This window comes from Gnatocerus cornutus, chromosome 4 (assembly GCF_029298725.1).
Source record: "Gnatocerus cornutus isolate USDA-ARS CGAHR chromosome 4, icGnaCorn1.1, whole genome shotgun sequence".
Classification (NCBI taxonomy): Eukaryota; Metazoa; Arthropoda; class Insecta; order Coleoptera; family Tenebrionidae; genus Gnatocerus; species Gnatocerus cornutus.
The window spans coordinates 3690731-3717277 of NC_142236.1; the positions used below are offsets into that span (position 1 = coordinate 3690731).

The following is a 26547-nucleotide window of genomic DNA, read 5'->3' on the forward strand; positions in this document are numbered from 1 at the left end:
ATCGTAAATGGAACTGTCAATTTACACTTTTACAAAATTTTTCAATGATTCTTTAAATATCTGTCAATTCATAAATACGACTAATAAAAAGCTGAAATTGACAAAACTTACTCATTTTCATGTTCTAATTTTAATTATAAGATCGCCATAGTCATAAAACCTTAAATAAAAAAAAATTCTAAATAAGACTGCCAATTTACTTTTTTTACAAAAATTTTTGATCATTCTTTGGACATCTGTTAAATCATAAATACAATTAGTTGAAGGCTGAAATTAACAGAAATTACTTATTTTGATCTTCTGATTTTAGTCATACGAGCACCAAATTCATAAAAAGTCAAATAAAAAAAATTATAAATGAGATTGCCAATTTACATTTTTACGGAACTTTTCGATAATTATTTAAATATCAGTCAATTTATAAATACGACCAATATAAGCTAAAATTCACAGAACTTACTAACTTTAATCTTCTGATCAATTATAACAACTCCAAAGTTATAAATAGTCAAATAAAAAAAAAACGTACCTAAATGAACTTTTTGAGAAATTTTTCGATGATTTTTTGGCTGACTGTCAATTCATAAATACGACTAACAAAAAGCTGAAATTGACAGAACTTACTCATTTTGATCTTGAATTTTAATCCAAAATCATAGTGTCAAATAAAAAAAATGCCAATTTACATTTTTACGATTTTTTTTATAAATCTTTGGATATCTATCAATTTATAAATACTACTAATAAAAGACAGAAATTGACAGGACTTAAAAATTTTGATCTTCTTATTTTAGTTAAGACAATGGCAAAGTCATAGAAAGTCAAATACAAAAAAAATGCCAATGAGATTGCTAAATTACATTTTTACGAAATTTTTCGATGAATCTTTGGATCTGTCAATTTATAAATACGACTAATAAAAAACTGAAATTGACAGAATTTACTAATTTTGATCTTCTGATTTTAATTATGACAACGCAAAAAGTCATAAAACGTCAAATAAAAAAACTTCTAAATAAGATTTACTTTTTTTTACAAAATTTTTTGATCATTCTTTGGACATCTGTTAAATCATAAATACAATTAATTGAAGGCAGAAATTAACAGAAATTACTTATTTTGATCTTCAGATTTTAATTATAGGAGCACCAAATTCATAAAAAGTCAAATAAAAAAAAATCATAAATGAGACTGCCAATTTACATTTTTACGAAATTTTTCGATAATTCTTTGGATATCTGTCAATCATAAATACGACTAAAAAAAAGTTGAAATTAACAGGACATACTCATTTTGATCTTCTTATTGCAATTATGACAACGCCAAAGTCATAGAATGGCCATTAATAAAATCGTAATTAGGACAGACAATTAACGTTTCACGAAATTCTTTGATGATTTTTTGGATATTTGTCAATTTATAAATATGAGTAAAATAAAAATCTGAAACTGACAGGACTTACTTAGGACTATTCTAATTTTAATTATGACAACGTCAAAGTCATAGAACGTCAAATAAAAAAAGATCATAAATAGGACTGTCAGTTTACTTTTTTACGTCTGTCAATTCCCATTTTTACAAAATTTTCTGATAATTTTTTGAATATCTGTCAATTCAAAAATAAATTAATAGAAGGCTAAAATTGACAGAACTTATTCATTTAGATCTATTAATTTCAACTATGACAACGCCAAAGTCATAGAAAGTAAAAAATGCTCAGATCTGAGAATAAATGTAAAGTAGGCACTGAAAAACTCACCGATTTTTTTGCAAATCTAGTAGCACGTGCACCTAAAAACAAAAAAAGCGCATCATTTATTTGTTGATTTTTTTAATGTCAACACAATGAAAACCCTTTTAAACATCCCCTTTTACTTTGATTACATCCAGAAATCCCTAAATTCCCACAACCCACACCTGCATCGCCCATATTTACATACCCAAAACAACTACGCTTTAATAAACTCAACTTTCAGTGGTACCAACCCAAAGCAAATATCCCCCGCGTTTATCCAAAAGAAGCTTCAATATTGCGTTCTATAAACTGGATTTGCACCAATTTGTCCTGTTATTTTAATATTTGATGTTGGCTTTATCCCACGCTCGCCAGGATAACAAAGGATTTTCCTGGAATATTTTAGTTTCGGCTGCTTCACGCACCGGATGATTTATGTGAAGATCTTCCCCTGTAGCGTGTAGTCGTAGCTTAACAATGTTAACGACAGTATTCATCACCTCTCGTTTAATTAAAGGAGTGACGTCTCTCGCAATAATGTACCCTCTTTCGGACCTGAGTACATAAAGCTCTATTGTTCATTGAAGAAAGGTGTCAGAAGGTGGAGATATGAACTATTTAGTTCAATACTCTGCGATCGATGTCACATAAGGCGTAGTTAATACATGCACATACACTTACACATCTAGTGGAAACTCACCTTCAAGGGATAAACGAATTATTCTTTGTAAAACCACTCAAACGGAAGTGTGTGGTTGAGCGTGATGAGCTTCCGCATGAGACTAAAATATTATTCGATTCAACGATTAATCAAAATTTATTTCGAAAACTTTGAATTCTCATCCAGGTAATTGCCTGCGAATGTACAGTCAGGTGCAAAGAAGTGAGCTCTTGGGCGGGATGGCTTGAAACTAGGTTTAGGAAACTTTCAGCGGGTGGTGTCGATAATAATACAATCTGCACCCTTATAAAACTAATTTGCAGAGACGGAAAAAAAGGTTTGTTGTTATAAACCAAACTAGTGATGTTTGTGAGGTTTTTAATGTTGTTTTACGGTAATTTGTAAATGCGCACTATGTTTTTTACATGGCCGTGCCAAGTTTGATAACAGTCGCACTTTTAATTGCTGAATTCTCACGATTTCTTTATAATGAACTAATGTAAAAAAGTCACAAAATAATGAAAACAGTCAAAAAATATATTTTTTGGCCTCATGAATTGTAAATGTCAAATTAACATTCAATTGACACTAGATTTATAAGCGCCCTGGACGTTTACACACGCCGTGCGGTAAAAATTGCCCAAATCGTCCGCTCTTCAGGTGCGTTTATAAATTAAAATCACTTTACCATAATGAAGATTGATCACCAAAATGGAATCTACCTAAATTCTTATCTTAATTAAGACAATATTTCTATTTTTAAAGTAATATTAAAACGTTTTTTATACAGCGCCATCTTGTGTACTTTTTGTGTACCAACTACAAAATTGACAGAATTGACAGATGATGAAATTTACAAATGTCAGATGTGACAGTTATCATGAATTTTGAAAAACCCAATTATTTAATTATCGAAAATTATCGATGTTTTATAACTTAGAAACTACAACAGATAGAAAAATGTCGTTTTCGCCAACGTTATTCTCGCATTTTGTAGACTAAAAAGTTGTTTTTAAATTTTATAGAATTAAAAAATTAGATTGTTTTGAACAAGAATTCCACAACAAAAACTATGCAAATTTTCTTCGATCGATTTCTCGCTTTTTTGGAACAAACATACATTATTAAAGCAGAATTTCACGTAGATTCCAAATCCGGGCTTAAAATTGACGTAGAACAACAAATAACTAAGTTATGACCGGTGAAAGATTTGAATAGTAAATTTTCAATATCTTCGAAACTACGACAGGTAGAAAGAAACGGTCTGCGCCATCATTTCTCTCGAGTTTTCCTTCTTAAAAATTTGCTCTCAAATATGCAACATTCAATAATTAATTTCTGTGCAAAAAAAAATTCTGACCCATTTGATGAAAATTTTTGAATTTTTCGATTTTTGATTGCCACTCTTAAACTAACCATAGAAAAATGTGGTATTTGTCATCGTTTTTCTCGCACTTTGTTTGCTAAGAAGGCGTTTTAAGATTTTCCAGAAGTCAAAAATTCGATTTTTTACAAAAAAAAATACTATACGAACATTTTTTAGACGAGTTCCAGCTTATTTTTGGGACAAACTTGCGTTATTAAAGCTCATTTTACGCAGAATTTCACACAGATTGCAAATCAGAGTTCAAAATCTACGTGGGACAACAAATAACTAAGTTGTGGTTCATTAAAGTGTCGGATGGTAAATTTTCAATTTCGAAATTTTTATTGCTCAATATCTTCGAAACTACAACAGAATAAACTGTTTGCGTCATCGGTTTTCTGGAGTTGCTTTTCTTCAGAATCCGCTGTCAAATATGTAAAATTCGATAGACGCCTTTTTGCAAAAAAAATTGACTCAATCGATATTTTTTTTGAATTTTTGGTTTTTTGACCGCCACTTGTAAACTATTTGACCTACCAATCTGAAATTTGGCCAGTGGATAGATCTCAAGCTGCTCTTTCAATTGATGTATAACGTCGTTTTTGCCCTAAAAAATTCTTTAAAAATCAGCACAAAAGAGCTTTTGAAAACAGTTTTTGATCAATGTTTCGTTTATTTGTGAATAAAACTCAAGTTATTGATGTCTATTTTACGCAGAATTTTATGCTGAATCTAAAACTGTATTAATTTTTTTTAATAACTGAGTTATAGCCGATTGAAATTTTAGGTAGTCGCCTGAAAACCAAATTTTTGAAGATTCGATTAATATATTTTTGCTCCAGATCTCGAAAACTACGCTAGACAGAGAAATCTAGTTTTTTTCATGGTTTTTCTTCCATTTTGTTTGCAAAGAAATCGTTAAATTTTACAAAAGTCAAAAATTTGATTTTTAAAAAAAAATCTAAACAAACTACTTCTATGTAAACCTTTTTTGGTCAATTTCTCGCTAATTTTTTAACAAACTTGCGTTATTAAAGCTCATTTTGCGCAGAATTTAACGCAGATTTCAAATCCAAGCTTAAAATCTACGTACGACAATAAAAAACTGAGTTATGACCGATTAAAAATTCGGATAGTGAATATTCAATTCCGAACTTTTTAATTATCAATATCTTTGAAACCACGACAGATAGAAAGCTGCGGTTATTGCCTTCGTTTTTCTCGCATTTTGTTTGCTCATAAATCGTCCTTAATCTTTCCAAAAGTTAAAAATTTATTAAAAAAAAATATGTTTATTTATGATAAACTACTCGTATGTAAATTTTCTTCAGTCAATTTCTTGCTTATTTTTGATGCAAACATTTATTATTAAAGCTCAATTTACGCAGAATTTCAGGCAGATTCCAAATCAGAGCTCTAAATCTACGTACGACAACAAAAAACTGAGTTATGGTTCATTAAAGTTTCAGATAGTGAATTTTCAATTTCGAAAATTTTAATGCTTAGTATCTTCGAAACTACGACAGATAAAAAAAAAAGGTTTGTGCCATCGTTTTTTTCGCATTTTGTTTGCTAGTAACTCATTTTTACTTTTTTTGAAAATCAAAAATTTGATTTTTTTTTAAAAAAGATTAATGAAAAACTACTAACATGTAAACACTTTTCAGTTAATTTCTCGCTTATTTTTGGAAGAAACTTGCATAATTGAAGCTCATTTTACGCAGAATTTTACGGAGATTCCAAATCAGAACTCAAAATCTACGTGCGACAAGCCATTGAAGCCCATTGAAGTTTCGGGTAAAAAAATTTCAATTTCGAAATTTTTCATGAATATCTTTGAAACTATGACAGATAGAAAGATGTAGTTTTTGCCATCGTTTTTCTCGCATTTTGTTTGCTAATATTTCGTTCTTAAATTTTTCGGCTGTTAAAAATTAGATTTATTAAAAAAAATATTACTAAAACTATCATTTTTCGGACGATTTCTTGCTTATTTTTGGGGCAAACTTGCATTATTGAGACTCATTTTACGCAGAATTTTACGTAGGTTCCAAATTCAAAATCGTAAGATTTCAGCAATGAGAATGCGAATCTTATCAAACTTTCCAATCGTTAATCGCAATTTCTAAAATCAGTAGTTAGGCTTTTAACCACAAAGCTTCAACATTTTTCCATAGATATTGCTTAAGACACCACGTACGTCTCAACTTGACAGAAAAACATCAAATCAATACGAAATCTCTCAACCTGTTCATGTTTCCGCATCAAGTTAAGACGCGAAGAATTCAATTGATCACTCTGTATATCTCTATTAATGTGACAGCTTTATGGGTAATAATAATTATAACCAATTTAACGACATTAGCATGCATAGCATTGAAAAATGTTAATTACAAAAACAGGCAAAGCAGATGGCGTTAATGTCATTGTGATTTTTTGAACGTTTTTGAACGTCGCTTTGATATTTCGGGTAGAAAGAAGGCAAATAAGGGATGAAAGCGCGTCGGGTGAGAAATGAGAATGTGGAATGTTTAAATAAACAGGGGTGAGAAAAATCGAGACTTCGGTGGCGGAAATTACGTTTTTGCGGTTAAACGTTGACAAGTGACAGGTGTGAAAGCAGTCCTGCCAACATACCAAATGTTAGAAGCCTCCTAGATTTTCTTATTTTTTGCCTTCAATCAAGACAGTTTATTCATAGATCATCTGTCATAATTATCAACTCGCAGATGTCAACAAACTCTTATTAAAGCATTACGTAATGCACACTTTACCACATGGAGCCTTGCATGTTTCTATCATTATTCATTACAAATGTAAAAATCAAGAATATATTGATGAAGACGCGTCCATTCCAAAGAGAGCAGTTGAAGTGCGTGCGTGCGTGCCACGCGAGTGTAAGATGGCGGGTTCCTGAAGATAAAAAATTTCAAAAGAGAAACAGGTAAGTGGCTCTAACGTGACCACTGCTGTCACAACTTATCAAATATTTGGATAAAACTTCAATATAATTCAGTTTGATTGCCACCTGCCACCGCCACACACGAAATAAAATCCCACCGCATCGTCTTTCTATTATTTTATTTTATTTCCTGTCGGTGTCATATCCCATCAACGTTTTTTCCCGTCCGTAAAAACAATCGGAAGTTCGCGATAAAACGCCAAAAGTGTAGCTCGCTCAAGCATTACCGACTGGAATGCTGAAAATATTTCCAGTCTTACAATACGATTTAATTACGCGCTTCGTGGCACAATGTTGCATGATTAAATTGAATTTTCTTGATGAAAAATATGAAAGGGGCAACGGTCAAAAATGTTTAATTGTTGCGTCGTTGATTAGTTAAAAGCTTTCAGAGAGAATCTTTGATCTTCGCTTCTTAGATGAAATGCAGAAGACCGCAAGTGGTGACGTTCCATTTCAAGGAAAAGTCTAATTAGTATTGATATTGAAATTGATGAGAAGAATAAATCTGAGTTGGGATGGTGCTTGGGTCAATTCGTGGCTGAATTTTTATTGAGAGCAATGAGAGTTTATTGCTTCCTGATCTATATTTCAAGAGTTTAATTAGTATTGATTTGGAAGAGGATTCAATAAACTTGGGCTTCGGGATCAAATTGGATTATGATGGTTTTTTAGTTTGTTTACGAACGGGAGCTAAAAACACAAAATTTCAAGATAAGAGACTATAAAAAATGGATTATCTCGTTTATAATACGCGTTTATGAATTTTGGATATTTTATTTTCGGAAAAGTAAAGTCGATTCCAATTTTTAGTTTCTAGATTTCTCTTATAAATTAAAAACCCTTTTTAAACATTTCGAATTTGCTTAATATTTTGAAAATAGAGGATTTTTGGGCGAACGCTTAAATTGGTACTTCATAACAAGTGGCAACAAATAGCATTCATAACATTCAATAAATTTTGAATTTTTAATGTTTTTGAAAAATGGTGGATGCGCGAGGCGAAATTTTTTTTTGATTTTTCTAGAATTTGCAAATTGTGAATGTAGAAAAATCAAAGAACTATTTCTTATGTAAAAAATCGCGAGAAAAACGATGGCGTAAACCGCATCTCAATATCTAAAATAGTTTTCGAGATATCGAGCATGAATTGTTTCGAACCTTCAAAAATTTGGCCCTCTGGCGACAACCCAAAATTTCAAACGGCCATAACTCAGTTATTTGTAGACAAATATTAAAAAATTATCATGTTTTTGAATTCAGCGTAAAATTCTGCGTAAAATGAGACCTAAATTTGTTGAGTTTGCTTAATAAATAAACGGGATATTGGCCAAAAACTGTTTTGGAAACATCATTTTAAGGTGATTTTCAATCAATGTTTTCAAAATAAAAACGACGTCTAATAGCATTGAATTATACATCAGTCGAAAGAGGAGCTCAAAATCTATTTAGTGGCCAAATTTGAGATCTATCGGACAAATAGTTTACGAGTTATGGCCAAAAATAAAAAAAATGAAAAATTTTTATCGTTTGAATCGTAATTTTTTTTCGCGAAAAATCGACCATCGAATTTTGGGCTTTTGAGAACATTTTCTAACGTAAAATGAGCCGAGAAAAACGTTGGCGCAAACCGCATCTCAATATCTCTAATAGTTTCCCAGATATTTAACTTTAAAAATTGGGAAAAATGAAAAAATTGAAAATCAATTTTTTAAAACTTTAATCAGCCATAACTCGGTTATTTGTAGTCGGATCTGAATTTAAATCCCAGATTTGGAATCTGCGAAAAATTCTGCGTACACTGATGTAGAATAACTCAAGTTTACTCTAAAAAATAAGCGAGATATCGATATGAGAATTTTGGCATAGTTTTAATCATGAATTTTCGAAAAAAACTGCAAATTTCGACTATTGGAAAATTTAAAAACTATTTCTTATGTAAAAAATCGCGAGAAAAACGATGCCGCCAACCGCATTCCAATATATGGAATAGTTTTCGAGATATCGAGCACGAATTGTTTTGAACCTTCAAAAATTTGGCCCTCTGGCGACAACCCAAAAATTCAAACAGTCATAACTCAGTTATTTGTTGTCGGATTTGAATTTAAATTCCAGATTTGGATTCAGCGTGTCATTCTGCGTAAAATGAGTCGAAATTTGTTGAGTTTGCCTAAGAAATAAACAAGGCATTGACCAAAAACTGTTTGGAAGTGGTCATATTGGGATAATTTTCAATTACTGTTTTCAATGTAAAAACGACGTTTAGTACCTTTGTAATATATATCAATCGAAAGAGGAGCTTGAGGTCTATCTACTGGCAAAATTTGAGATCGATCAGACAAATAGTTTACGAGTTATGGCCAAAAATAAAAAAAATGAAAAATTTTTATCGTTTGAGTCGTAATTTTTTTTCGCGAAAAATCGACTATCGAATTTTGGGCTTTTGAGAACATTTTCTAACGTAAAATGAGCCGAGAAAAACGTTGGCGCAAACCGCATCTCAATATCTCTAATAGTTTCCCAGATATTTAACTTTAAAAATTGGGAAAAATGAAAAAATTGAAAATCAATTTTTCAAAACTTTAATCAGCCATAACTCGGTTATTTGTAGTCGGATCTGAATTTAAATCCCAGATTTGGAATCTGCGAAAAATTCTGCGTACACTGATGTAGAATAACTCAGTTTACTCTAAAAAATAAGCGAGATATCGATATGAGAATTTTGGCATAGTTTTAATCATGAATTTTCGCAAAAAACTGCAAATTTCGACTATTGGAAAATTTAAAAACTATTTCTTATGTAAAAAATCGCGAGAAAAACGATGCCGCAAACCGCATTCCAATATATGGAATAGTTTTCGAGATATCGAGCACGAATTGTTTTGAACCTTCAAAAATTTGGCCCTCTGGCGACAACCCAAAAATTCAAACAGCCATAACTCTGTTATTTGTTGTCGGATTTGAATTTAAATTCCAGATTTGGATTTAGCGTGACATTCTGCGTAAAATGAGTCGAAATTTGTTGAGTTTGCCTAAGAAATAAACAAGGCATTGACCAAAAACTGTTTGGAAGTGGTCATATTGGGATAATTTTCAATTACTGTTTTCAATGTAAAAACGATGTTTAATACCTTTGTAATATATATCATTCGAAAGAGGAGCTTGAGGTCTATCTACTGGCAAAATTTGAGATCGATCAGACAAATAGTTTACGAGTTATGGCCAAAAATAAAAAAAATGAAAAATTTTTATCGTTTGAGTCGTAATTTTTTTTCGCGAAAAATCGACTATCGAATTTTGGGCTTTTGAGAACATTTTCTAACGTAAAATGAGCCGAGAAAAACGTTGGCGCAAACCGCATCTCAATATCTCTAATAGTTTCCCAGATATTTAACTTTAAAAATTGGGAAAAATGAAAAAATTGAAAATCAATTTTTCAAAACATTAATCAGCCATAACTCGGTTATTTGTAGTCGGATCTGAATTTAAATCCCAGATTTGGAATCTGCGAAAAATTCTGCGTACACTGATGTAGAATAACTCAAGTTTACTCTAAAAAATAAGCGAGATATCGATATGAGAATTTTGGCATAGTTTTAATCATGAATTTTCGCAAAAAACTGCAAATTTCGACTATTGGAAAATTTAAAAACTATTTCTTATGTAAAAAGTCGCGAGAAAAACGATGCCGCCAACCGCATTCCAATATCTGAAATAGTTTTCTAGATATCGAGCACGAATTGTTTTGAACCTTCAAAAATTTGGCCCTCTGGCGACAACCCAAAAATTCAAACAGTCATAACTCAGTTATTTGTTGTCGGATTTGAATTTAAATTCTATATTTGGATTCAGCGTGACATTCTGCGTAAAAATAATCAAAATTTGTTGAGTTTGCTTAAGAAATAAACAAGGCATTGACCAAAAACTGTTTGGAAGTGGTCATTTTAGGGTGATTTTCAATTACTGTTTTCAATGTAAAAACGACGTTTAATACCTTTGTATTATATATCAATAGAAAGAGGAGCTTGAGGTCTATCTACTGGCAAAATTTGAGATCGATCAGACAAATGGTTTACGAGTTATGATTAAAAATAAAAAAATTGAAACTTTTTTATCGTTTGAGTCGGATTTTTTTTTCTCAAAAAATCGACTATCGAATTTTGGGCTTTTGAGAACATTTTCTAACGTAAAATGAGCCGAGAAAAAGAATGGCGCAAACCGCATCTCAATATCTCAAATAGTTTCCGAGATATTTAACTTTAAAAATTACGAAAAATGAGAAAAAATGAAAATCAACTTTCCGAAACTTTGATCGGCCATAACTCAGTTATTTGTTGTCGAATCTGAATTTAAATTCCAGATTTGGAATCTGCGGAAAATTCTGCGTACACTGATGTTTAATAACTTAAGTTTACTCGAAAAAAATAAGCGAGATGTCGATATCAGAAGTTTGGTTATAGCGAATCTCACTCTGACGTCACACACTCCAACAGACGTCTCACTTTATGAACACACCCCAATAGATAAACAGATCTAAAGTAGTAAAGCCACCAAATATTATTGCTTTTGAGTCAAAATTGTCCAAAGTTACGAAATTTAGTGGACAAATTTTGAATTTTTTTTCGTCTAATTAAAAATAAAAATTTCTAAAAATTCACATTTTTGTTCAAAAATTGTGTAATTTAGTACAATAGATAAACAGGTCTAAAGTAACCACACCAAATTCCACTATTTTAGTATCAAAAGTGTCAAAGTTATAAAAATTAGTTGCAAAAAATCAAGAAAATGTTAGTGGCTTCAATGTGATCATTACAATTTTTCTTTCAGTGACCCCATCATCTCCCCACCATGTTTTTTCGGCCCACCTGGACACCAAATTTCCTCGCTTTTTTCCTAGCCGTCTCTTTCACCTCTTCGCAAAATGGTAAGAATTAGCCCAAATAAAATTAAGACGCATTCGTCGTCCAATTTAAAAACGTAATTAAAACTTAAATGAACGTTTAAATTGTGCATTCATGCTTTAATTGTTGATTTCATTTTTATTTCAAGCCGTGGATTTCATCACTCGAGCTGATTTATGGGACGAGTCCCTCGGGATCATGCGTATCCTGGGTCGCTGTTTTAACACGACTGTTGACGTTAATCCGTTAAGAAGCGATTGGGCTTATCGTTTTAACGAAAATAAAGTTTCTCTAAGTACCAGCGAGCTCTTCCCAGGAGGTTTTCCAAGAGATTTCTCGGTGGTAACAGTCGTGAGGGTGACACCAGGTCATATTTATCCCCTTCTGACGATCTATGGAGATGACGGCCAAGAACAACTGGCGATTTCAGTTGGGAGCGACGTCACGTTTTATTGTTTCGATGATGAGGACTTGGTGGAGTTTGGACTTGCTGTGGATGACGGCGAGTAGGTGAAGACGCGCGGGCTTTGATTGCCGATTATTGACGGTTTTCTGCAGGTGGCATCGGCTGGGGTTTAGTGTTAAAGGGGACTCCGTGACGCTCATTCATGATTGTAATGAGACCATCACCAAAGCGCTGAAGAGGGAGGACGGGATAGTGTTGAGTACCACGGGGGTTGCTATAATCGGGCACGAGTTCACCAACGAGGAGTTTTTCAATGGGGATCTCCAGGTGTTGAAAATTACGCCGACTCCTGAAGAAGCTTACCAGGTGTGTGAGAACGAAGCCCCTGACTGCGACGCGCTCTTGGGACAAAGATCTGTGATTCTCCCAAGAAACGAATCGTACCACCGTCGAGGAGACATCGATGAGTACGAAGACTCCCTTTCAGTTACCACTTATGGTTACGATTTCGACAATGAGACCTCCTCGGAAGCTAACGTTTATTATTACACTCCTCGAGGTCCTGCAGGTCCTCGCGGATATCCAGGACCGCCAGGTCCCCCAGGTCTTCCGGGTCCTAAAGGAGACTCCGGCAGAGACGGCCTCGGTGGTGTTATGGGACGCCCTGGTTCCCCAGGCCACGTCTTCTTAATTCCGCTGAACATGCAAGGCAACGAAAAGGGTCCTGACTCTCACGCCGAGAACTTCCGCCAGATGCTGTCCCAGCACATGGTAACTCCCCCAGCTTCCCTATCTAATCCTGACAGTTATTTGAAACAATGTTAAAGATGTCCATGCGTGGGATCGAAGGTCCCATGGGTTTGACAGGAGTTCCGGGTGTTCAAGGTCCTCCAGGTCCTGAAGGAACGAAAGGAGAACCTGGAGATGTGGGAGAACCTGGACTTTTAGGTCCTCGAGGTACTCCAGGTAGTCAAGGTCGTGAGGGGCGCCGTGGCCGTGCGGGAAATGACGGAGAACGCGGCGGGACAGGTCCTCCAGGTCCCAAAGGAGAGCAGGGATTGATTGGTTTACCGGGGCTTCCCGGAGACAAAGGAGAAAGAGGATCGCCTGGAGCAATTGGCGAAACCGGGTTACGAGGTCATGACGGAATGCAAGGAGACGATGGTCCTCCTGGATTACCGGGAATGCCTGGAGAAATGGGACCTAGAGGGTTTTCCGGTCCTAGAGGGATCCCGGGAGTACCAGGATCTCCGGGAATTCCAGGATTGGAAGGTCCTGCGGGAAGTAAGGGACAAGCGGGGCCTCTGGGGCAGCCAGGATCGCCCGGACAACCGGGACCTCAAGGTGCTGTTGGACCACCTGGACCACAAGGTCCTCTGGGACCACCAGGACCAATGGTAACTCTTCTTGCAAATTTAATTGAACCATCTTAAACGACGGTAGGGTCCCCATGGAAAACCAGGTTTTCCTGGTCTTCCAGGATCCGAAGGTTTACCAGGTACTCCAGGAAATCCAGGTCTTCCCGGAACGAAAGGAGATCAAGGTTCCATCGGCCACCAAGGACCTGTAGGATTCCCAGGAGCACGAGGAATAAAAGGCGACGAGGGAAAACGAGGAGTCCCTGGAGACAAAGGGGATAAAGGCGACAAAGGTTTAGAGGGAGAAAAGGGAGAACCTGGACCAAAAGGAGAAACAGGTCCTGTGGGTTTACCGGGAATTCCAGGACTCGAAGGACCAGAAGGACCAAAAGTAACAATTCCACTCGTCTCTTTTCATTCATCTCTTGATTCTTTTAGGGCTTTGATGGTGCTAGAGGAGAAACTGGAAACATTGGACCTCCTGGAGAAAAAGGTAAAGATGGCCTCGTTGGCCTCCCGGGTTATCCTGGATCTCCTGGAGAGAAAGGCGACAAGGGCGCAACTGGACGCTTCGGAGAACCCGGAGAAAAAGGCGAAAGAGTAAGTTTCGCGCCATCATCTCCAATTTCTAACCTCTAAATAATTAAAGGGAAACACAGGAACTCCTGGCGAACGCGGCGAAACGGGTCCTCGAGGATTCCGAGGTGCTCGTGGCCGAAGAGGCCGAGAAGGCTTACAAGGATCTAAAGGCGACACTGGTCAACCTGGATCCCCAGGTCCTCAGGGCGAGATTGGGCTTCCAGGGCCCGAAGGAGCTCGCGGATTTACGGGACAACCGGGTCCTCCAGGTCCTAACGGCAAAGATGGAATTATAGGACCCCCTGGAGAACGAGGACCTCCTGTAAGTTCCTTAATCTTTCTCCGAAAAAAATAATGTAAAATAGGGTGAACCAGGATCACCGGGATCTGTTGGAACACCTGGAGTTATTGGTCCTCCGGGACCTATGGGGGAAGTTGGTCCGATTGGAGAAACGGGACCTCCTGGAACACCCGGGCATCCTGGAGAACCTGGGTTACCGGGCGAAGCAGGGAAAGAAGGAAGTCCTGGAGCGATAGGACCTGAAGGAAAACCCGGTTTACCGGGTTCCACGGGATTGCCAGGATTTCCAGGAGAACGAGGAACACCGGGATTACCGGTAAACACATTTTATTACCAAAATTAAAAGAATCAATAGCAAATTTTTACAGGGAATGCCTGGACTGAAAGGAGACGCTGGTCCTCCAGGACCTCCTGGAGTATCCGGTGATAAAGGACAACAAGGAGAGCCAGGAAAAGATGGACCTCAAGGTCCTGAAGGACGAGTAGGACCCACAGGTTCACCAGGGCCTGGTGGCGCTAAAGGAGAGCGTGGTGATTTTGGTCCATCAGGACCTGCAGGTAGAGATGGTTTGCCTGGATCTCGAGGTCTTCCAGGAGCATCAGGACCAATAGGTTCTCCTGGCGAAGATGGTGACAAAGGCGACGCTGGACCTCCAGGAGAAAAAGGTTTCAAAGGAAGTCAAGGCGAAGCAGTAAGTTCTCATTTTTTTTGCAATTATTTAATTTTGGCGGAAGGGTCTTGCAGGCAGTTCCGGACCTCCAGGTCCACGTGGAGAGCCCGGTGCTCTTGGACCTCTTGGAGAAAAAGGACCCCCTGGTGAAATTGGACGACAGGGATCAAAAGGCGAAGATGGACCAACCGGATTACCTGGTCCTCCAGGTCCTGCAGGACAACAAGGTTTACCTGGACCTCCAGGAATGAAAGGGGAAATTGGAGATATTGGACAGAAAGGGCCATTGGGTCCTGCAGGAATTCCAGGAGAACCTGGACCAAGAGGATCAAAAGGTGCTGATGGCTTCCCTGGATTACCGGGACCTGAAGGACCTCCAGGTGCTAAAGGCGATGCCGGACCAGCTGGGTTGCCAGGCCCTCCAGGAATTGAAGGAAAACCAGGAGATCTTGGCCCTCAAGGGCAAAAAGGTGACGAAGGAAAACAAGGAGTGGCAGGAGCAGCAGGTCCTCGAGGTCCTCCAGGATTCGAAGGACCGAGAGGTGCTGTAGGACCTGAAGGATTCCCAGGGCCACCAGGAGAACCAGGTTTAGTTGGCGCTAAAGGTGAACCAGGAAAAGATGGAGAAGACGGTCGCCAAGGAGACTCTGGAGCGCCAGGAAGTCCTGGACCACAAGGCCCTATAGGAACTCCAGGATCTCCGGGAAAACCAGTAAGACCAACTTTGTGTCTGTTACAATTCTAACACTTTTTACAGGGTCCAGAAGGACCTGCAGGATTACAAGGAAACACCGGTCTTCCGGGTGAAAAAGGCGACATAGGTCCACCAGGACTCTTAGGACCCCAAGGATCACCAGGTCCTCAAGGTGTCCCTGGAACTCAAGGACCACCGGGATTACGTGGCACTCCCGGCCCTGCAGGTGAAAACGGACCTGCGGGTCCCGCAGGCACGCCAGGACTTCCCGGAAAAGTTGGTGAAGTCGGTCCAAAAGGTCCCAAAGGTGATCGAGGACGAAGAGGACCCAAAGGACACCGCGGGGAAATGGGCCTTGCTGGTATCAAAGGAGATATGGGCGAAAAAGGCGAAAGAGGACCAAAAGGACCTCCAGGTCCTGAAGGACGCAAAGGAGACACGGTAAAAACAATTTTTTATCGACAATTTCCAAAAAAGAGTTGCAGGGACCCCCAGGTCCGATCGGAATGAAGGGTAACGACGGTCCCCCAGGATTGCCTGGACTTGAAGGACCCACCGGCCCGAAAGGCTCCGATGGTCAAACAGGAATGAAAGGCGAACTTGGACCGCCAGGGCCTCCAGGTCCCCCAGGACCCCCTGCAGAAATGCCGCTCCTACCACCGGAAATGTTATTCGAGCGCGAGTTGGAAAGAACCAAACGAGATCTCGAAGACATCATGTAAGCCCCAGGTCAAAAATTCCACCAACTATTAATTTCTTCTAGTGTTGAGTATGAAGACGACGTTCAACACCAGAAAAACGAAGAAAACAGCGTCAGCACCAAGTTCCTGGACATGTACAGCACCATCTACGGAATGCGCCAAGACCTGGAGAAAGTCCGCAAACCTGTCGGCACCAGAGAAAACCCATCTCGCTCCTGCAAAGACTTATTCTTCGGACACCCTAAATTCCCCAATGGTAAGACAATGATTTTTTCCACTAGGACTAAAAGTTTTGTTCTTCAGGTTGGTACTGGATCGACCCCAACTCGGGAATGATCGACGACGCAATCTACGTCTTCTGCAACATGACAGCAGGAGGCGAAACCTGCGTGTTTCCCGACATCCACAGCGCCAACATGCCCAACATCCCCTGGCGCAAAGAAAGTACCAAAAACGACTGGTACTCCCATCTTCGAGGAGGCTTCAAGGTACGACCGCTCTAACCAACATGCAAAACTAAACTTTTCTTGTAGATCACCTACGAAACTGTGGGAGTTGTCCAAATGACCTTCTTAAGACTTTTATCCCAAGAAGCCCACCAAAACTTCACCTATACGTGTATGAACAGTGCCGCGTGGTACAACACGAAGACCCATTCTTATGACATGTCCATCAAGCTCTTGGGAGAGGACGACCACGAGTTTTCGTACCATAAAAACCGACCAAGCGTCATCACCGATGGGTGTCAAAGTAGAAAAAGTACCAGCGAGACTGTTTTTGAAGTTAGAACGAAGAAGATGGAACGTCTTCCTATTGTAGATTTTTTCCCGGTGGATTACGGGTTGCCTAATCAAGCTTTCGGGTTCTCAGTGGGGCCCGTGTGTCTTAAATAGTTTTAATTGTGTATTTATAGGTTATGTTGACGTCACAGCGCCATTTTAGTTGTAAGAAAGAATGTAAATATCTTACAGACACTGCCATTTTTTTGATAGTTGAGGTAAAAAGTGGAAATGTACATATTATTTTAAATATAGTTTTAATGTTGCGTTCGTTTTTTAATTACGGAGACTTTATTGAGACGCCCCTGCGTTTTCACGAGCCGCCACTGCGTAGAGACTTTCACGTGAGTGGGTTGGTACAAAACTTCGCCACGTCGTTAACCCACGTCTGACGTTTCAGGTAGTAAGAAACAGACACATGTCATTTCTTAATGTCTGACAAGGAGAGAAAATAAGGTGTTGTATTGACACGTTGTGATAGTTTGTCCCACTTTGACACACGCGTGGTGGTAAAGTAAACAAGGATAAAGATATGATTGTTGTGACAGAAAAACGCAAAATGTCTTGTTAAATAGAAAATAGATTTGCACCTCTTCGTGCCCTCTTGACTTATTTTCATGTTATTATAGCTGTTATTTGTTGTTTTCCATAAAATTCGTTTAATTTATCAGTGAAATGTTCGCGTTCATAGAGAAATTTGTGTAAATTTGTTGTTTTCCAAAGATGAAGGAAGTGATTTCGTAACCTCCAAAACAGCTGTTCTTGCCAAAATCAAGTAAGTTGTGATGATTTTTAATTGGGCTTATCTCCGGCTACGATAAAACCGAATTTTTATGGTTTTTTATCCTTTGCCAACTGGCTAAAATTTTTTGACATCTGTCAGATTTTTATTATACCGTATGTTGGTTTTTTTTTTACTTATTCTCCCGTGTTTTGTATTCATATTGTCGAAATCAATGATCTAAAGTGAAATCGTACCGAATTTCGGCTCGTTTTATTGATTACTTTGTGTTTGAGCCGATTTTAAAAAGTAAGGTTATGTCATGCAAATCTGTCAAGAGAAAGTTGTTTTGTTGAAACCTTGTGGTTCTTTTGTAGTTAAAGTATGTCGTGGGTAAAGAAACGAGGGGCTCCAGCGCCTCCACCCACACAGCCCCCTGTCCAAATGTACAACCCTAATCAGCATTCCAGCCAAGAAGTGAGTGTCCCCATTTTTAGGGTTTTTCGCTCTAAAAAAAATGTTGCAGGGCCAGTGGCAACAACCGCAGGATAACTGGTACAACCAACCCCAGAAACAAGAAAAGAACTATTGGCAACAACCATACCAACAACCTTATACTCAAAACGCCCAGTTTGGGCAACATCCAGAATATTACCAAAATAACACAACTTACCAACAACCCTATGGTAATCTTCAGTACAACCAACACTACAACACTCAAAATAACTACAGCACACAGCCCCCACAGACAGAAAGCGATGGTTGGACCTCAAATTGGGGCTGGGGCGACGAAGACAACTCTAACATTCAAACTCCCAGTACTACCAACCCCACTAATGTTACTGACAGTTTTACCAACGATGAAGCGTGGAACTGGGGTGCGGATGATGCCAACCCAAACAAAATCCCTGAAACTGAACCGGATGCGGCCAAAACGGGAAAACGCAATAAATTAGAGACCCCACAGTGGTCAGTAGAGTCTCAGTTATCTCAGGAATCTTCTGATGACATTTTACAAACTTCTGAGAGCGATAAGAGTCGGATGTTGTCGCGGAGTTCGACGATCAGTCATTCGCCGATTTCCGGACAGGAGCCCCCGCCTGGGGGACAAGGGGAGGTTCCTCAAGTTAAACAAGAAGTCAACGAAGGGGCGCATTTTGAAAATAAAGAGATTTTATCGCTGGGGCTGGAAACGGCGCCGCCTTTAGGGGCTGTCTTGGATGATAAAGGGAATCCTTATAAGCGAAACACGGGGTTGTCTCACAAAGCGGCTAATAAGTTTAGGACCAGTAATGCCACGCCCCCGCATGGGGTCTTCCAGCCGCCGTTCCACGGGCAAAGCGTGAATTTAGGTACAATTGTATTTATTTTCGGCATGTTGGTAACAGTGTTTTTCCAGAAACCCTGCCGGATAACTCCGAGCAGCCGGATCCGATCCCGCCCGCTCGCAAGCTGACTCCTCCCACCACCACGAGCTCCTCCTCCTGGGCGGAGAATAACGAAGCCCCAATCAACGACCGCAACCAATATTTAGAAACCGCTCAGTTGTCCGACGTTGATTACAACCAAATTCCAGAGCCCACGCCTCAAGACAACGATACGTTACCACCCCCTGGTCTCCGGCGAATGGTTCCCGGTCAGACAGTGGGCGGGGTTGAGACTATCGAACCACCTGAAGGTTTACGTCGGATGATTCCTGGGGAATCCAGTTCACCTGAAATTAGTCTCCGCCCACAATCTGAACCGGAGTTCAATGAACGTTCGGCGACGATCGGCGCTGATTTACCGACGGGTGTTAACAGATCGGAGACCATCGGGGCGGATATGTCTCCAGAAGTTGCTAGTAAAGGGAGGAGGGATTCGGTGGAGGGACAGATACAGGAGGAAGTTAGTGGGTTGGTTAATTCAGTTAGGAGTTTAACGGTTGGGGATAAAGACGAGGGGAATAGTGGTGAGGGAAGTGGGAGGAGACATAGTCGACAAGAGAGTTCGGAGAGTGAGAGAGACGCAAGAGCGAAATCGCCGGGAGATAGAAAAGAACGAAGATACCGCGAGAAGGAGGAGCGAAACAGAGGGCGGTACTCCCCTGAAGACTACCGAGATAAAAAATACGATAGGAGGAGGTATAAAGATAGGCGGTACGACGAAGACACTGACTACTACAGTGATAAAGAGAGAGAAAGAAAACATCGCGAAGACCGCGAACAAGATCGCAAATACAACAGTCTAAGGAAAGACAAGGATAAAGACAGGAGGAGGCGGGATGATAGGCGGGACTACGGGAGGTACTACCCTCGGTACGAAGACGAGTACGAAAACGAGCCGCGATCGAGAGCTTCGAGCAGGTCGGACTCTATCCACGATTCGTACAGGGAAAGGGGGCACGAAAGGGACAGGCGAGACAGGAGGCACAGGGAGAAGGATCGGCACCGGAGGCACCGGGATCCTTTCAATAATCCATACATGCAGGTAAAATAATTAGTACCACTTCACCCACGGAGTTGTAACGTTTTTCTTAGGGCTTCGGCTACGATATGTACAACCAGTACTACCAACAATATCAGTACTACGAGAATTTGAGGAAAACGAACCCTCAAGCCTACGCGCAACTTTATCGCAAATACTACCAGGAGGCGTCAGGGGAGGCGTCGTTCGGTCCCGAAGATCGAGCTTCGGTTCATTCCGGCCGTAGCTCAGCCAATGACGAGCTGGCTAAAGACAGGTACTGCTTTTTTTCTATAGTCACTTGTTTGTGCTTCCACGACAGCTGCGATTTGTACACACTCATCAGTCATCAGCATTTTGTAACTGACAGTGCGCACACTATTTCTTTGCTTTGACGATTTCAAAATGGAATTTAAATCCCATACAGGTATACACGTCAGAGCTATTATAGTCAAACGAGTTTGCCCCACGTTGGAGGTTACTACAGAGGATCTCAAACGCATAGTATATCAGGTCATTATGGCCTGGATGACGCTAGGTGAGATCAAAAAACGTTAAGACAGTTCTTGTAACCTCTATCTTGTAGTGCATCTATCTAATCGGGTAAAGGCGGTCTAAATCGTAAACTTTCGGGGTAGTACCAAGGGGCGAGGGTAGTTTTTTGTGCTTCTCTTTGTTTGCTTGCATGTGTAAATTCATCTAACTCCTTAATAAAATTCAAGCTTTCGTCATCTCAATATGTCCATTTCCCGGTACTAACTTCCATCTACTTCTAGTTTTGCGCGCACTCTTGATCAGACTGATAACTCCCTCAACTACGAGGACCCTAATCTGACGGCCCAACGTCTAACTCCGGCGAAATTCGCCACAGCGCACATCAAAGCGTCCATTTCTTCTGGTAAGCTGGTGAAAATCTTACCGCATTACCCCCTCGACGGCCAAGCGGCAACCGTCGAACTGTGCAACCTAGAAACCCTGTTGTACAACGACGAAGAGTACCAAGAACTGAAACGTTTTCCTGGGCCTCTGGTCAAGGGTACCACCCACAAGAAAACCATCATCGAGTACTGCGAAAACAAAATCAAAGAGTCCATGCGCGTGGACGTCACAGACAGAGACTCCTACATCCTCATGTGGGAACTACTCATCCTCCTCATCCGTCAAAACGGGATGGTGGTGGGCGCCGACATCGCGGAACTCCTCCTTAAAAACCGCCCCCAAGACCGCCCCCCGAGTGTTGTGTCTAGTGTGGGCAGCAACGTCGCGGAAACTCCCGAAAGCGAAACTAGTACCACCTTAAAAGAAGAAGAAATTACCAGTCGCTTCAGAGAGTACTTGCTTTACGGCTCGGGGAAAGAAGCGCTGGAGTGGGCGATGAAACACGGCCTCTGGGGACACGCCCTCTTCCTCGCTAGCAAATTAGATAAGCGCACGTACGCTAACGTCATGATGCGATTCGCCAACGGTCTTACCATGAACGACCCTCTCCAAACTCTCTACCAATTGTTGTCGGGGCGAACTCCAGCCGCTGTTACGGTAAAGACACCTTTTTCCAAGCCCCGCCTCCTAAAAGTGTTTTTAGTGTGTCGCCGACGAGAAATGGGGCGACTGGCGTCCTCACTTGGCCATGATCCTGTCAAACTCCACCCAACGTCCGGAGCTAAACTGCAAAGCTATCACGGTATTGGGTGATACGTTAATGGGGCGTGGCAGTTTGTACGCCGCCCAGTTTTGCTACCTCATGGCTGAGGTGGGATTCGGCCAATACGGAAACACGGACGCGAAGTTGGTGCTGTTGGGAGCCAATCATAACAAGTCGTTCCTTCACTTTGCGACCAATGAGGCGATACATATGACGGAGATTTACGAGTACGCACGAAGTTTGAATGATGCAGAGTTCAGTTTGGGGAGTTTCCAGGTGAGTTGGGCGGGGACTGAGGCGGAGTTTTATTAGTACTTTTTAGCGATACAAGTATTTGTTGTCTACACGTCTGGCGGATGTGGGGCTGTTGGAGAAGGCGTTGTCGTACTTGGAGAAAATCGCGAATTGTATTGTGAAGCAACCGGGGGCTGTGGAGGGTAGTTTAATCAACGAAGTGGCGCTTTTGGCCGATCGGTTAAAATATTACGACCCTGTGGGTGACGGAGAGGTTGAAGTCGATTTTGATTCAAGTAGAGTTGAAAATTCATGGCTCAAGGAACTGCGGAGGGTGCAGAATGACGTGAATGTATAAAATTATTTTTTGTGAAGTTCGTGGCTAAAATTTTGTATTAAAGATGGGCCTAGTTGTCGGTGAGGTGGCGCCTGTGCAAACGCAAGAGGCATGGCAACAACAGCAGTACGAGCAGTACCCGCAACAGCAATGGGGTGCCGATCAGACGTTAGAACCCCAACCAATCGAGAGTCAGCCGCAACAACCGGAAGGTTAGTACCGCCTCTGTTAAGTAGTCATGACGATGGCGTAGGTTTTGTAGGCTACCAAGAGGTGCAACAGCAGTACTGGGCGGGGCAACAGCAATGGGGCGACCAATCAGCGGTGGCGTACCACCAAGAGCCGGTTGAACAGCCTCAACAACAACAACAGCAAAGTTACTACGGTGCTGTGGCTCAACCAGAGGTAGGAAACTAGTTTGTTTCGTTAGTAGGTTTCCTTGTTGCAACATTAAAACTCTAAAATCCCCAAACATGTTTAACTGAGGTTTCTTGTTCTCTGTGCCTGTCGGGACGCAGCCAGACCAAGTCGAGAAACAAACCTCTGAAGTAAGTACCTGCGAGACTACCGCCAAGCCGACAACGTTGCGCAAACGACTTACCTTGAACAAAAACGAAAAACTAAAATCCCTAGATAGTGTGAACGAAACGAGACCGAAAAACATCGTGAAAAATCGTAGCGCCGAGGATGTGCTGTCACGTGATCGTACCTCGTCACGTGACAGCTCCGACGTGGATTTCGAAACGGGAATCCGGAAAAAAAAAGTTTTCTACAAAAACGAGGAAAAATCTCAATTGATTTGTTACAAAGACAACACGAAAATCATCGCGATTAAAAACGACTCGAAACTAACGAAATATAACACGTTCGATATGAAATTCAACGACAAAAAAGGGACAATAGTCAAGTACCGGTCGTTGGACGCCCCTGAGACTCTGGTCAAATATTACGATTCGCAGAGCAACGTCGCGATCGCCGCTCAGGATTTCGGCTCAGACTTTAAAATGTCCAAATTTGATAAGAGAAGACATAAAGATATTATCACGGATACGGTGGACGCGTGGGCGAAAAAGAGCGTGTTTTCTAACCTGAAAAACTCGATTTTTAAAAGTAATAAAAACGCGAAAGATGTGGTTTATAAACCGCTCGTTTTTGGCGGAACGTATCCAATCGACGCGCCTTTCCATAAAAGCGAACGAGAGAACGATTCGAATCGGGCGAAAGACAGCAAAAATTGCCCCCCGAAATTCCGGGAGTACGGCCCTGCCAAAACTTTCGATATCGACAGACCGATTTAATTGTTGATTGTTCGTAGTACACATTCCTGGTCGTGTTGATTGTTTTTTGTTGCCAGACCATGCTAATTTTGTGATCACTCTGTAGATATTGTTGGTTAAAAAAAAGGCCTAAATCATAGTTGTTGTGTTTGTAATTGTTACATAGTACGCCACTGATGTAGTTTTGTAAAGACATACTAAAGCATGCTTTACTATTTTTTAGGATGTACTGCAATTTTTATTTTGAATAAAGATGGTTAAATGTTCATGCGGTTTTTATTGTTGGTGGTTGCTATTTTTTTTACCAAACACTCTGTATATTTTGACCTGACCCATGTCTCCCGACGCACGACCTTTAAATATAATAAGTTGTCGCTCTGTGCTTTTCACACAGGACATTCCTCAACCACAAATTAGTTTGCCCAATCAACGAGAACGGAAAGATGTCGCCGCCGACGATCATATACAGAGTGAACCGAAAAAGGACCCGATCAAGGCCAAACCGGCGGAACCTGCACCGGACAAGACCAGCGGCAACGGGTGGTTTGGAGGAATCTTCAACAAACTCTCGCTGAAGCCCAAGAACCAGATGAAACTACCCGATGACAAAAACCCGACTGTGAGTACAACACCCTGTATAGTGCGCTATAAGTACACATTTATCTTCACATGTTAGATTTTATGGGACCCGGAGAAGAAGCGCTGGGTGAACACGGACGCGGACAGCGCTGAGGGCGCCGCTGACTTCAAACCGCCCCCAAAAATGCCCAGTGTCATTCCCAAGCCGCAAATTCCCGCCCCCACCGAGCATCAAGAGAATGGCCCCGCCCCTATGAACGCCCCCAACATGTTCAAACTACAAAGAAACCGAAGTACGTCCCAGTAACAATCTCCATCTCTCTCTGATTGGTGTTTTCAGACCTGAAAAAGTCGTACATCGACGTGTTTAACCCGAACGCGAAACCTGGTCAAGGAGGTTCGGCGCCGGTTTCCGCCCCCTTGGGCGTGGCGCCGTCAAACCAACCAATGAATTTCTTCATACCGCAACCGGTGAACGATCCGAACGCCCCCACCGATTTTTTGACTCCAGCGCCACCAATGAACTTCGATGAAAACTCACAGGTGAGGGATTAGTGTAGTCACGGCGGCTTCTCATTGGTTAATTTGATTCGTAGCGGGGGAGAGTTAACAAAAGTTGAAAGACGTAAGAGATTTGTGGTTTTAGCATGGTTGCATGAAAAAGCATGGTGCATCACGCTGTATATACATAAGTGTGCACATTGCTTTGAATTCCGCGCCTTTTTTTTCTGTATAATAATTTCTGATTGGTTTTGGTGGTGTGGTTTATGTGTGGTTATGGTAGATGTCTAGATGGAGTTCGGCTAGTTCACTTTCGAGGGAGGTTCAGTCCTATACAATGCGCAAACCAAATCCTCGCAGATAGCTTTTTTTGACGCTTGCTTCACATCACATTTTTTGTTTTCACCATGTAAGTATCATAGTAGGCAACCACGCGCAAAGCAGGCTTTGGAATTTTACAGTATCACCAACTTATAGAAAATGCAAGGCCTACTTGTCGTCTTTGATCATCATAGGGGGCGCTGCATGGCCTCCTGCGATGCGAATAAAAAGTCACCAATTTCGTTGTTTTTTTTTTTAGTTGGCTCAGCAGTGAGAGCAGACCGGTGTCACGACAGACCCACGTTCCAAGTTTCAAATATAACTAGCATAAATTGAGGGGATTTTGTAATTTTATTCGTTATTGATCCTGTGATCATGCGCTATTGTAGTTTTAATTAATTTTATTGAGTAATGATGTCATAGAGAGACAATATGAATATGTATGAATTGTAAGGGAATTAAAATGATGAACATAACCTCCGAGTTTATTTTTTGTCATCCAGTGGTACCAACCTTGTTTGAGATTTTAGAGCCTCGGTTAGGCAACCAAGTATACATTGAATACATTATTGCTCCGCCGCAATGCGGACGCATACACAGTAGCAGGTGGTAGCAGGAATTCATTCATCACAACACCTGCAATTCCTGCGATTATGCAGAGATTTTGCCGCTGCTCTTCAAGATTGGTAATCAACTTTCAATATTTGGTTACCTTGTTTGTAATGCTAATGTGTACATGGTGTAAACAGAAAGAAGGGTAATAAAAAATGAGAGGCTGCAATTGACCAAGAACGCCTTGAAAATGAATAATTACAAAAATAATGACTTGGAAAAAATCAATTTACTGTAGAAAAAAGGAATTGCCTGGAAAATTTCGATCCTTCAGGAACTTCCCAAACCTAGACCGAATACCTAAAACATATTAGACAAGTTCTGAAACCTAGAGAATACTACAGAATTTGTGGGAATTCGGGAGAACCTGACAAGACTATAGAGATCGAATGGAAGCCTAGAAAGTCCCAAAAAATCTTTGAAAAAAAGATAGAATCTTGAAAATCTTAGGGACGCCTAAAGAAACCTTTTGATAAGCCTAGGAAAACCTCGGAAAATCTCGATTTTAAGGAACCTGTCAAACCTAAAATTAATACGTAGGCTGTAAGCAGATAATCGTAAAGAAAGAGTAGTTTTGAGAAACCTAGAAAATGACATAATATTTTTACAAGTTTAAAGGAGAAACCTAGAAGATCGAATGGAATGCCACAGTATCATTGAGAAGTCTAAAACGTCCTGGAAAATCTTTGGAACGCCTAGAGATACCTAGAAGATTACATAGAATCTTATTTTTTTTTAAACTTTTTGAGAAGCCTAAAAGAATC

At 40.3% G+C, this 26547-nt stretch overlaps 2 protein-coding genes across 9 annotated transcripts; both read left to right on the forward strand.

Moving 5' to 3' along the window:
- The first annotated feature begins 6625 nt into the window (after positions 1-6625).
- On the forward strand, positions 6626-17380 carry LOC148176093 (uncharacterized). Its single transcript, XM_088034468.1, has 16 exons — positions 6626-6706; positions 11552-11648; positions 11774-12131; positions 12184-12802; positions 12859-13428; positions 13475-13780; positions 13828-13989; positions 14039-14290; positions 14334-14585; positions 14638-14961; positions 15005-15652; positions 15698-16075; positions 16120-16352; positions 16398-16591; positions 16639-16823; positions 16869-17380. Exons 2-16 carry the CDS (start codon positions 11573-11575, stop codon positions 17226-17228), a joined length of 4917 nt encoding a protein of 1638 aa, XP_087890594.1. The 5' UTR covers positions 6626-6706; positions 11552-11572; the 3' UTR covers positions 17229-17380.
- Positions 17381-17652: 272 nt separating this feature from the next.
- On the forward strand, positions 17653-25647 carry Sec16 (endoplasmic reticulum export factor secretory 16). 8 transcript variants are annotated; one of them, XM_088033768.1, is made up of 17 exons: positions 17653-17889; positions 18213-18312; positions 18362-19187; positions 19235-20304; positions 20355-20557; positions 20708-20818; positions 21057-21816; positions 21863-22198; positions 22245-22508; positions 22558-22705; positions 22747-22898; positions 23012-23041; positions 24165-24389; positions 24447-24642; positions 24690-24892; positions 24946-24974; positions 25431-25647. In XM_088033768.1, exons 2-16 carry the CDS (start codon positions 18220-18222, stop codon positions 24967-24969), a joined length of 4641 nt encoding a protein of 1546 aa, XP_087889894.1. In that variant the 5' UTR covers positions 17653-17889; positions 18213-18219; the 3' UTR covers positions 24970-24974; positions 25431-25647. The 8 variants fall into 8 exon arrangements, with proteins under 8 accessions (XP_087889894.1, XP_087889892.1, XP_087889895.1 ...); XM_088033766.1 differs by lacking the exon at positions 24946-24974 and adding an exon at positions 25134-25259; XM_088033769.1 differs by lacking the exon at positions 25431-25647 and adding an exon at positions 25134-25193.
- Positions 25648-26547: the final 900 nt, after the last annotated feature.